The sequence below is a fragment of the Palaemon carinicauda genome, chromosome 39 (genome assembly GCF_036898095.1).
Source record: "Palaemon carinicauda isolate YSFRI2023 chromosome 39, ASM3689809v2, whole genome shotgun sequence".
NCBI lineage: Eukaryota > Metazoa > Arthropoda > Malacostraca > Decapoda > Palaemonidae > Palaemon > Palaemon carinicauda.
This window is the reverse complement of record NC_090763.1, coordinates 52,724,299-52,736,646: the sequence shown is the minus strand read 5'-3', so window position 1 is coordinate 52,736,646 and position 12,348 is coordinate 52,724,299. Positions and strand designations below refer to the sequence as shown.

At 43.4% G+C, this 12,348-nt stretch overlaps 1 protein-coding gene across 1 annotated transcript in view; it reads right to left on the bottom strand.

The window, feature by feature from the left end:
• The window catches only part of LOC137631184 (lysophospholipase D GDPD1-like), a 40,826-nt gene that overhangs the window by 19,448 nt on the left and 9,030 nt on the right, over positions 1-12,348 (bottom strand). The window contains exon 2 of the mRNA XM_068362914.1: positions 8,132-8,174. Within this exon, the coding sequence (XP_068219015.1) occupies positions 8,132-8,174 (43 nt within the window). The remainder of the gene's footprint in view (positions 1-8,131; positions 8,175-12,348) is intronic.

The window sequence follows — 12,348 nt, the reverse complement described above, 5'->3', positions numbered from 1 at the left end:
AATTGCTCTAACAGCCTTAATTTTTGTCATAGAGAGGTCAGGTTGGTCTCATTCTCTTGGAAAATGCCTGAATTTTCTCAAAAAATATAAAAAATATGCAAAAAAAAAATGTTTATAGCCTTTTTTTGCAAGGACGTACCGGTACGTCCATGGGGGTAAAGGGATGGCTTTTGTGAAATGTACCAGTACGTCCTTTGGGGGTAAAAGGGTTAATAAAATAAAGCAATATCAAATCAATTCCATATCTTTCCAACATGACATAATAAATTTTGTAAAGATAAATTCACAGCATAACATTCTACAATGTGGATTTTTTCCCCATTTTTTTAACTACAAAAAAACCAACTCTATCTGCTAAATAATTTCTTACAACCCCTTCTCACCCTCACAACTTTGCTCCTAACTCTATTTAATCAAGAAACACCAGATATACTCCTCAGACACTCCATCTCGAACACATTGAATTTCTGTCTCTCTGTCAGTTTAATTACCCACAACTCCGATCCATACATAGAAGTTGGTACAATCACTTTCTCATACAGTTCTCTCTTTACACATTACATCTTTCATTCACTCTGACATATATCTGCTTCCACTCTTATTGCAGCAACAAGGGACCCCAAGTACTTAAACTGATCTACTTCAAGTAACTTCCACCAAATTAATAAAAATAATAACAATGATGATAATAATAACAATAATAATATTAAATAATTTTCTATAATAATTCTACAATTATCAAAATTATCATTGTTAAAACTTTCAATATTATAATAAAAATTATAATAATTTTGATTAAGAATTTCAATAATAATAATATGTTATTTTTATTAATAAAATAAATTTTTGAATATACTTACCCGATAATCATGTAGCTGTCAACTCCGTTGCCCGACAGAATTCTATGGAGGGATACGCCAGCTATCACAATACTAGAAGGGGGTGTATTTACCAGCGCCACCTGTGGCCAGGTACTCAAGTACTTCTTGTTGACACCTCCTCAATTATTCCTCGGTCCACTGGTTCTCTATGGGGAGGAAGGGAGGGTCGATTAAATCATGATTATCGGGTAAGTATATTCAAAAATTTATTTTATTAATAAAAATAACATTTTTCAATATTAAACTTACCCGATAATCATGTAGCTGATTCACACCCAGGGGGGTGGGTGAAAACCAGTGTACAAGATTAAAGGATAGCTAAGTATCCCATATTTCATATAATCAGTTATCCACAATAACAATGAAATAATAAGTACCTGGTAAGGAAGTCGACTTGAACCGTTACTCTGCCTTTAATAAGATCGTCTTCCTTACTGAGCGCAGCGTTCCTCTTGGGAGGCTGAATCAACTCAAAGGTGCTAAAGTATACAGGGCTGCAACCCATACTAAAGGACCTCATCACAACCTTTAACCTTGGCGCTTCTCAAGAAAGAATTGACCACCCGCCAAATCAACAAGGATGTGGAAGGCTTCTTAGCCGACCGTACAACCCATAAAAAGTATTCAAGAGAAAGGTTAAAAAGTTATGGGATTATGGGAATGTAGTGGCTGAGCCCTCGCCTACTACTGCATTCGTTGCTACGAATAGACCCAGGGTGTAGCAGTACTCGTAAAGAGACTGGACATCTTTGAGATAGAATGATGCGAACACTGACTTGTTTCTCCAATAGGTTGCATCCATAACACTCTGCAGAGAACGGTTCTGTTTGAAGGCCACTGAAGTAGCCACAGCTCTCACTTCATGTGTCCTTACCTTCAGCAAAGCAAGGTCTTCTTCCTTCAGATGAGAATTTGCTTCTCTAATCAGAAGCCTGATGTAGTAAGAAACTGAGTTCTTAGACATTGGTAGAGAAGGCTTCTTGATAGCACACCATAAGGCTTCTGATTGTCCTCGTAATGGTTTTGACCTTTAGATAGTACTTAAGAGCTCTAACTGGGCAAAGTACTCTCTCCAGTTCGTTCCCCACCATGTTGGACAGGCTTGGGATCTCGAACGACTTAGGCCAAGGACGGGAAGGAAGCTCGTTTTTAGCCAAAAAACCGAGCTGTAAGGAACATGTAGCCGTTTCAGATGTGAAACCTATGTTCCTGCTGAAGGCGTGGATCTCACTTACTCTTTTACCTGTTGCTAAGCACACGAGGAAAAGAGTTTTTTAAATGTGAGGTCCTTAAAAGAGGCTGATTGGAGCGGTTCAAATCCTGATGACATTAGGAACCTTAGGACCACGTCTAGATTCCAGCCTGGAGTGGACAACCGACGTTCCTTTGAGGTCTCAAAAGACCTAAGGAGGTCCTGTAGATCTTTGTTGGAGGAAAGATCCAAGCCTCTGTGGCGGAAAACCGCTGCCAACAAACTTCTGTAACCCTTGATCGTAGGAGCTGATAGGGAGCTTACGTTCCTTAGATGTAACAGGAAGTCAGCAATCTGGGTTACATTGGTACTGGTTGAGGAAAACTGCATTGGCCTTGCACCAGCTTCGGAAGACTTCCCATAAAGACTGATAGACTCTGAGAGTGGATGTCGTCCTTGCTCTGGCAATCGCTCTGGCTGCCTCCTTCGAAAAGCCTCTAGCTCTTGAGAGTCTTTCGATAGTCTGAAGGCAGTCAGACGAAGAGCGTGGAGGTTGGGAGTACCTTCTTTACGCGAGGTTGACGCAGAAGGTCCACTCTAGGAGGAAGAGTCCTGGGAACGTCGACCAGCCATTGCAGTACCTCAGTGAAACATTCTCTCGCGGGCCAGAGGGGAGCAACCAACGTCAGCCGTGTCCCTTTGTGAGAGGCGAACTTCTGAAGTACCCTGTTGACAATCTTGAACGGCGGGAATGCATACAGGTTGAGATGGGACCAATCCAGCAGAAAGGCATCCACGCGAACTGCTGCTGGGTCTGGAATCGGAGAACAATACAAGAGGAGCCTCTTGGTCATCGAGGTAGCGAATAGATCTATGGTTGGCTGATCCCACAGGGCCCAAAGTCTGCTGCAAACATTCTTGTGAAGGGTCCACTCTGTGGGGAAGACCTGACCCTTCCGGCTGAGGCGATCTGCCATGACATTCATATCGCCCTGAATGAGCCTCGTTACCTGCGTGAGCTTTCGATCTTTTGACCAAAAGAGGAGGTCCCTTGCGATCTCGAACAACTTCCTCGAATGAGTCCCTCCCTGCTTGGAGATGTAAGCCAAGGCTGTGGTGTAGTAGGAGTTCACCTCCACCACCTTGTTAAGCTGGAGGGACTTGAAGTTTATCAAGGCCAAATGAACTGCCAACAACTCCTTGCAATAGATGTGAAGTGTCCTTTGCTCCTGATTCCATGTTCCCGAGCATTCCTGTCCGTCCAGTGTCGCACCCCAGCCCGTGTCCGATGCGTCCGAGAAGAGACGGTGGTCGGAGGACTGAACAGCCAATGGTAGACCTTCCTTGAGAAGAATGCTGTTCTTCCACCACGTTAGAGTAGACCTCATCTCTTCGGAAACAGGAACTGAGCCCGTCTCTAGCGTCATGTCCTTTATCCAGTGAGCAGCTAGATGATACTGAAGGGGGCGGAGTGGAGACTCCCTAACTCGATGAACAGGGCCAGCGATGAAAGTGTCCCTGTTAGACTCATCCACTGCCTGACTAAGCATCGGTTCCTTCTCAGCATGCTCTGGATGCATTCTAGGGCTTGGAAGATCCTTGGGGCCGACGGACAAGTCCGAAAAGCTCGACTCTGAAGATCCATACCCAAGGAGACAATGGTCTGGGATGGAACGAGCTGAGACTCCTCAAAATTGACCAGGAGGCCCAGTTCCTTGGTCAGATCCATAGTCCATTTGAAAATCTCCAGACAGCGACGACTTGAGGGAGCTCTTAAAAGCCAGTCGTCTGACGGAGCCGGACACAAGATCATGATACTGCTGCACAGTCTGTAAACTGTCAATCATGGGCAAGCGAGGAAGTACAGTGACAACCCGAATCTGTCTAGACTGTCTGGGTCGTACAGACAACTCCTTAACGGGTTGCTGAGGTTGCCCACTGCGTCACAACAAGTCCCTTCTGTTGGTTGTTGAACGTCTTCCCCGTGACACATTGACTCCGTAAACAAAAAATCCTCTAACAAGGACTAAGCTTGGACTGCATGTCATGCAACACAGCTCAAGGTCTATGGGAGCAGGTGTGGTAACAGACGGGATTAGCGGCTGAAGTGTAACCATTACCTTCCCTGTAAGCATGTTATGCTTAAATAAAAGTCCATAAGAGGTTATGCAGCTAAAGGCTCCCTCCAAATGACAGAGTCCTCAAGGGAATATCAGAAGGAGGGAGAAAAGAACTTTCTCATCTACAGGGACCTTATCCTAGAAAAGCTAAGTTCTCTGAGTGAGGGTTCACTGGTGCAAAGCAGCAGACTAGAAGGCAACGTTATGAAACTGCTTGACAGTCTAGTGAGTTGGCAACAACCCAAGATGTGTTGAGAAGCATGCGGTAAGGTATGCAGAGCATGATGTATGCAGAGTATGCTGTATGCAGAGCATGCTGAATGCAGAGCATGCTGTATGCAGAGCATGTTGTATGCAGAGCATGCTGAATGCAGAGCATGCTGAATGCTGAGCATGAAGGAAGTAGAGCCTGCTGTAAGCAGAGCCTGCTGAAAGGAAAGCAGAGCGTGTGCATGGCGTTTAACATTTCTCAGAAATTCCATGACCAGTGCTAGAGTGCTTAATGCATGCTTGCATGGGGTTTAAACCATGGTATGCTGAACAGCAGAGTCAGAACGAGCTGGAACAACAACAGAGGTTTCCTCAACTTGAGGGAAAACCTGAGGTTCAGACTGCATAGGCTGAACAACAGACGGAGCAGAAGGCAGGTGCAAGGGTGAAGGAGGTTGACTCCTAGCAAGAGTTGCACCCAAGGATTGTACCAGCTAAGCGGAGGACGGAGGCGGAGTAGTCCGTTCCTGTTCCTGAGAGATGAGTGGAGCATGAGAAGGTTGAGGCTGCGCAGAACAAGGTAAAGTTCTAGCAAGCTGAGGCTCCTGAGGCGCAAGTGCATGGTGTAGATGAGCTTGCCTAGATGAGGGTTGAACTCGGTGCAGCGCTGGTTGAGCAGACAGACTCACGGAGGGGAGAGGTTGTTGTACCCCAACCGAGAGTTGCACCACTGGAGGAGCAGCAAGGGGAGGAGGAGGAAGAGTGTAACTCTCCTGATCCCAAAGCAAGGGTTGCCTTAAAGAAGGCTGAGGCTGAACAACACTGTGAACAGCAAACTCCGAAAGTGGTTCAACATCGTACGCCTGGCAGATGGAGCTGCGACTGGGTGCAGCGAGTGCAGGCGGGTGCAGCACAGGCTGAACGGGTGCAGGAGGTTGGTGCACCACCGGTGCAGGCGGGTGCAGCATAGGCTGAACGGGTGCAGGAGGTTGGTGCACCACCGGTGCAGGCGGGTGCAGCACAGGCTGAACGGGTGCAGGAGGTTGGTGCACCACCGGTGCAGGCGGGTGCAGCACAGGCTGAACGGGTGCAGGAGGTTGGTGCACCACAGGTGCAGGAGGTGCAACACTCTCAGCACGACACTCACGCATCAAGTCCGAAAGCTGTGCTTGCATGGACTGTAGTAGAGTCCACAACATCATACGCCTGGCAGATGGTACTGTGATCAGGCGGAGCGAGTGTAGGAGGAGGGAGTGTAGGCGGAGGCGGTGGAGCAACACCCTCAGCCCGACACTCACTCATCAAGTCCGAAAGCTGTGCTTGCATGGACTGTAGTAGAGTTCACAACATCGTACGCCTGGCAGATGGTGCTGCGACCAGGCGGAGCAGGTGCAGGCTGGGCGAGCACAGGCGGAGCAGGTGCAGGCTGGGCGAGCACAGGTGCAGCGAGAACAGGTGGAGGGAGTGCAGGCGGTGCAACACTCTCAGCCCGACACTCACGCATCAAGACCGAAAGTTGTGACTGTATGGACTGCAGTAGAGTTAACTTGGGGTCGGCAGACACTAAGTTCTGCTGAGGTAAAGCCTTAACAGCAGAGATCTGTTGTGGCAGAACCTTACTCCTCTTAGTCGGAGTGTAATCAACTGATGACTGGGAGAGTCAGAGCTAACCCAACGACTGCATTCGGGTTGTGAACTTTAACTTCGTACGTCTGGCATAGGTCTGGACTTAACGTTTAAGAAGTCTTGAGACCTGAGACCAGCGTTACTCTGCCTTTATTTTCTCCCCTAATCTCTTCTGCAGACGAGCAAAATAAGGGCTCAATCGTCTGCGGGTGGGAGTGACGGTCTCGGTAAGACACGCCCACAACCACCGAGAATACTTCTGTGCGCCGATCAAGGCCTGCTGAACCCTTATGCCCTTCGACATTGCTTCTCCCCTGGGCTTGGGAGCTTGCAAGAGGTCCCGGACTGGGAGGACGACTGGCGCGCACAAAAGTACCCTCACGCACTAATCACTTATCACTTTGATTTCTGTTTGCACTTATTTCACTGAACTCGAAACTTAAGTGGTTTGTACCTGAAATACGCAATTCTATCCTTTCTCAAAGTTAGTAATTGCAAAAACAGAATTACAATGTAACAGAAAAATCTAATGAAAGATAAATCAGTGGTTGGAAAGAGACTAAACACTAGATCGAAATGACGGGCTCAAAGTTTATTAACTTCGGTAAAAGACCGCCTACTATTAGGAAGGTCGAATATAAACAAATATAAAAATTAATTTTAATGAGTTTAAAATAAAAGGAAGTTAATCGAAGAGGCCTATAAGAGGCGGAGAGATATAAAATAAATCTATAACTTTGTTAAGCAAAATTAAGAAAGAGAGTCTATACTCTCTTAGACACCAACACTTCCGTCTAAGGGAAGGGTCGGCCATTGAAAGGTGAACGAGAGTTCATACTCTCTCGTCACCAAAAATAATCAAATTAATTCCAAAAGCTAACTAAGCTAATATAGAAGTTTTCCAGTAAAGCGACAGCCGAAATCAAAGAGAAATACTTCACCAAAGTCGTGAAAATACTCCAAGAACATAAGCGTATCCCAGAACGTCTTGCCGGAAGCACGACAGAGGAATAATTGAGGAGGTGTCAACAAGAAGTACTTGAGTACCTGGCCACAGGTGGCGCTGGTAAATACACCCCCTTCTAGTATTGTGATAGCTGGCGTATCCCTCCATAGAATTCTGTCGGGCAACGGAGTTGACAGCTACATGATTATCGGGTAAGTTTAATATTGAAAATTTTAAATTTCTATCATTAAAATTGATAAACTATTATCCCTTTTACCCCTGGGCTCTTTGGAAATTTCCAACCCTTAACCCCCAGGGGGTTATTTTTTTCCCAGCACATTTTGCAGTATATATTTTTTTTAAATTGCTCTAACAGCCTTAATTTTTGTCATAGAGAGGTCAGGTTGGTCTCATTCTCTTGGAAAATGCCTGAATTTTTTCAAAAAATTATCAAAAATATGAAAAAAAAAATTTTTATAGCATTTTTTGCAAGGACGTATCGGTACGTCCATGGGGGTAAAGGGATGGGTTTTGTGAAACGTACCAGTACGTCCTTTGGGGGTAAAAGGGTTAATTACAATTATCATATTAAATTTTAATAATAATCTTAATATATATGTCCCTATCTTGAGCTTTTAAATCAATACTGTACTTGCCCATTAATCATCTCCTACTTCACTCTTCATAGTCCTCAGCCATGTAGGCCTGGGTCTTCCAACTCTTCTAGTGCCTTGTGGAACCCCGTTGAAAGCTTGAACTAATATCTCTTGGGGAATACGAAGAGCATGCCCAAACCATCCCCATCTATCCCTCACTATAATCTCATCTAGATATGGCACTCAAGCAAAATCTCTTATAGTTGCATTTCCAATCCTGCCCTGCCATTTAACTCCCAATATTACTAAGAGGGATTTGTTCTCAATTCTACTAAATCTGTTGGATATTGTTGCATTGTCATACCACGACTTATGTCCGTATATGCAGTCACTGATCTCACTAAATTGATATATAGCCTGATTTTTATATGTAATTTCATGCGATTTTATTTTAAAATTTTACTTATATATATATATATATATATATATATATATATATATATATATATATATATATATATATTCTGTACCTAGTTTAAATGGAAAAAATATATACTTACTGCCTGAATGCTGATAGTGTATTCTCATAATTTTCTCCTGCTCCTGTAAAATATTGGTAAAAATGCAATCAAAATACTGTACAGAATTGTGCAATGAAAGTCTTAAATAGTATTTAATAATGATAAATCATAAAATGGGTTAGTAAGTATAAAACTGGTTATCTACTAGCCAACCTCAAAAAATAAAACAAACAATAGCCCCACACATAACAACATGAAAATCATGATGAAAGTTATATGGGATTATCAAACTGCACATATATAGTCTTTGTTTTCATAACCATTTTATGATTTAGTATCATCGTTCAATAGTAAGGCACACCCCTACTTAGAAAAATGATTAAAATAATCTGTATTTTTCCAAACAATCCTTTACATAGAAGAAAGGGATTTTGACGGAGAAAAAACCTATTTCTGGGGAGAGACCTGTGACGCCCGGTGAAAAGTCCTTCTTTACACTTTTCTGATATAAATCTTCCAAATATACCAGAGAAAGATAAAAGCATGGAATGCAGAGGTTACTACCCTCGCGCGAGCACCTCGTGGGTGTCGTGTATACATCAGGGGCGTGTGAAAACCACTATTCACAGGCTGTCTTCCATTTAGATAATTCCTTCATCAAAGGGAAGGGCCATAACAAAGGCCCCAGAAACCACACTTGGACCACGCCACCGTCACCCAACACGAGCGCCCTCTAGGTCATCCTTCTGTTTTGGACTTGCCCGCATAGTCGTAATTTTTAGTTACCTTTTGGTAGGCAGGAGGTGACTGACCCTACTGGCTCACTGACAACTCTCCTAGATAGCAGCTGGAACTTTCTTTAGGGATTTGGTGTTGGTGGGAAAGTATGAGTAAAGGACTCAGATTTCTATATTTAGGAAAGATACAAATTACTTTTATTTTGTTCCTACACAAAATTCAAATCATCGTCCTTCACACAGGAGACTTATCCTTAGGCAGGAGGAAGTCCCTGTTTCAACTAGTTGGAACACTAAGCCTATCCCAGGAATTTGAAACCCAAGCATATTAAGATGCTAAGGGGGTTAAGGTTCTGGCAACCTCATATACCAGTAGTTTGATTATACCAGCAGGTTCATGGCCCGCCCGGGCTTTAAAGGTTGTTTCGGAGCTGAACATCTGTTGTATACCTAACAAAATCATTAAATGGAGCCAAAGTTCTCTGAAGACCTTTTATGATTTTTTGGTTTGCTCGGATACATCAAACTTCTCATAAGGCCCCTTAGAGAGGTGAGGTGTCTAAGAAGTTTCAGCCAAAGATGGGCTTGGAGGAAGTCTTTCTCAAGGAAGGGTGATTTGGTCTGTCTCAGTAGCTGGACTTGTAATTTAACCGTATCCCCAAATTGCAGCAACACTTGAGAAGGAGCTCTCTTTCGAGGAAATGCTAAGACCTTGATTCTACCAGTAACAGCCAAACGTCCAGGTAACGCAGGAGTCTGATTCCCATGGCATGTGCACATGAGGAAAATATAGAACAGATGAGTAAACACCTGTCGGGCTGTTGACAGGCTGAAGCACAGCACCTTGAACTGATAAAACCTTTCTCATAGGTACTGCACCTCCTTGATCTGGAAGTATACCTTTTGAAGATCTATGGTTAACAGGAAGATGTTCTTTCCGATTGCCTGAATTACTGGGCTAGGAGTTTCCATTTTGAACTTAGTTTCATGGACAAATTGGTTCAAGCGGGTAAGGTCTATGACAGGTCTCCATATTCATGTCAGTTTCTCTACCATGAAGAAGCTGTTGAAGAAACCTTTGGACCTGTCTGAGACTTCTTTGATGTCATTCTTCTCCACCAAATGGGCCACTTCCTTCTCTAATAAAAGATCTTCCTGGGATCCCACCAAATATAATGATGGAATTGTTGGATTCTGTGTTAGAGGTGGGACACAGCTCATGAAGCAGATGCACTATTATGAACAAAGGACTTCTACCATCCAGGGGTCTGCCCCGAAGAACAGTCACCTTGTCTAATGACGTTGCAGCCATTCCCCTACTGGTGCTAAGTCAGGGAACTTGCCGCCTCGACATCCTCGGTTCTTTCAGGCTTAGGGATGGCCTCTACACCAAAACAAAGCTAAGGGTCCTGGTTGTCTTTTATGATGGTGAACATGGTCTGGTTCTGGAAGTAAACGATGTTGAGGTGCCTATTTAAGTGGTGATGGGTGAGGCATTGCTGGGTGAGGAGCTGAGAACCATGCTGCAGCAGCTCTTTGGAAAAGAGGGGCCTGGCTAGATTTCTCGCACTTTTCCACTGCAGCAACTACCTCTGCATGTGGGAAAAAAGTTGGGTGGTCAATCACAATAGAGATTTGAAGGGCAAACACATATCTATGTATCATGGGACGAAACTTTGAGACAACATCGTCTCTTCTTTTGAGAACACAATTGCTCTTAATAAATGCTGTTTGGAGAAGAACATATTTCAAGGCTTTTGTTCCTGAATGTAAGAGTTCATCATATTGTTTACAAATGTCAGGATCTGATAGATTTTCTGAAACAGCAAAGTAAGATACTGCTCCTGATCAATGACCTAACTAGAAGCAGACTTGAAATGCTGACATGGACAGGACTTCAAAGTTCTGCAATTCTTAAGCAGAAATAATTGCAGACAAATTACTTAGTTTGTCACTAGAAGTGCCTGGTGTCAGATTACCTACATCTGGGTCAATAGGTAAAGGACTAAGATGTGCTTCTGTATGCACATAAAACTTTTTACTGACGAGAGAGTTGAAGAGGGTAATCTGGATGATCTACTTGATCTTGGTGAATTTTCTTAATCTGAAATTTGTTTAAGTAACTTCAAGGTAACTCTATTTTAATTTGATAGTACATCAAACTTTTGATACGTGCTTTAGGGTTCTGGAAAGAAATCATCAATTACGTAGCATCTCTACGTTATTCGAGCATGAGGAGGTTCTCTAAGATTGTCAATATGCCTAATAAGGCTCATAATTTTTATGAAATGTGAGGCTTCTCCCAAGTCTATGGTTGGGACTTCTAGGGGAGCAACACACTCCACCTCTGTGGGTTCTGCTTCACCCACCTGTTTTGGTGATTCTTCTATATTAGAGAAGGAACAGATCTGAACCTAGTCCTGGGTGACGCGTGAGCAAAGGCTACTGACGGCAATTGATCACAATTTTAAATACAGTACTACGATCAGGTGCGTCCTTGTCGTAAGAGGGTAAAGGTGCCCATTCACTATGAACCGGGCCTCTAAAGTTTGGACAGAGTGGGCGGGGTTAAACCATGTCCGAGTGTCAATGGTAGTGTTCCTCGCTGCTTCTGGCTTCATCATCTAAGCTGTATGATTAGGCTGTTTGGTGCGGCCTAAATAGGTCATTCACATTACGTCCGGACCCTCTTCGACCAGGACTGTTAGTTTGCCCATGAATGGAGTTTACTTTGGCCAGACCTTCAGAGATGTAATTCATTCAATAAGCAAATTCAACCTCAGAAACTTTTAACAGACATTACAGATGGCTGACATTTGGATTAAAAAGTCTTTTAGGTCAGACTTAACTCCGTTCTATAAAAATAATGAGTATTTGAGGAATATTCAGAGCCTGAGCTATTGCGACAAGGCACATGAAAAGGGAAAGCATACGAATTGCTTGTAGTCAAAATGAAAGAAACAATCCCTATACAGTATGATACTGAATTTCTAGTGAAAATGTTATTTTCATTGGTAAAATAAATTTTTGAATATACTTACCCGATAATCATGTAGCTGTCAACTCCGTTGCCCGACAGAATTCTACGGAAGGGATACGCCAGCGATCACTATACTAGAAGGGGGTGTACTCACCAGCGCCACCTGTGGCCAGGTACTGCAGTACTTCTTGTTGACACCACCTCAATTTTTCCTCGGTCCACTGGTTCTCTATGGGGAGGAAGGGTGGGTCAATTAAATCATGATTATCGGGTAAGTATATTCAAAAATTTATTTTACTAATGAAAATAACATTTTTCAATATTAAACTTACCCGATAATCATGTAGCTGATTCACACCCAGGGAGGTGGGTGAAAACCAGTGTACATGACTATAAGATAGCTAAGTATCCCGTATTTCATATTATCAGTTATTCAAAATAACAATGAAATTATAAGTACCTGGTAAGGAAGTCGACTTGAACCATTACTCTGCCTTTAATAAGTTCGTCTTCCTTACTGAGCGCAGCGTTCCTCTTAG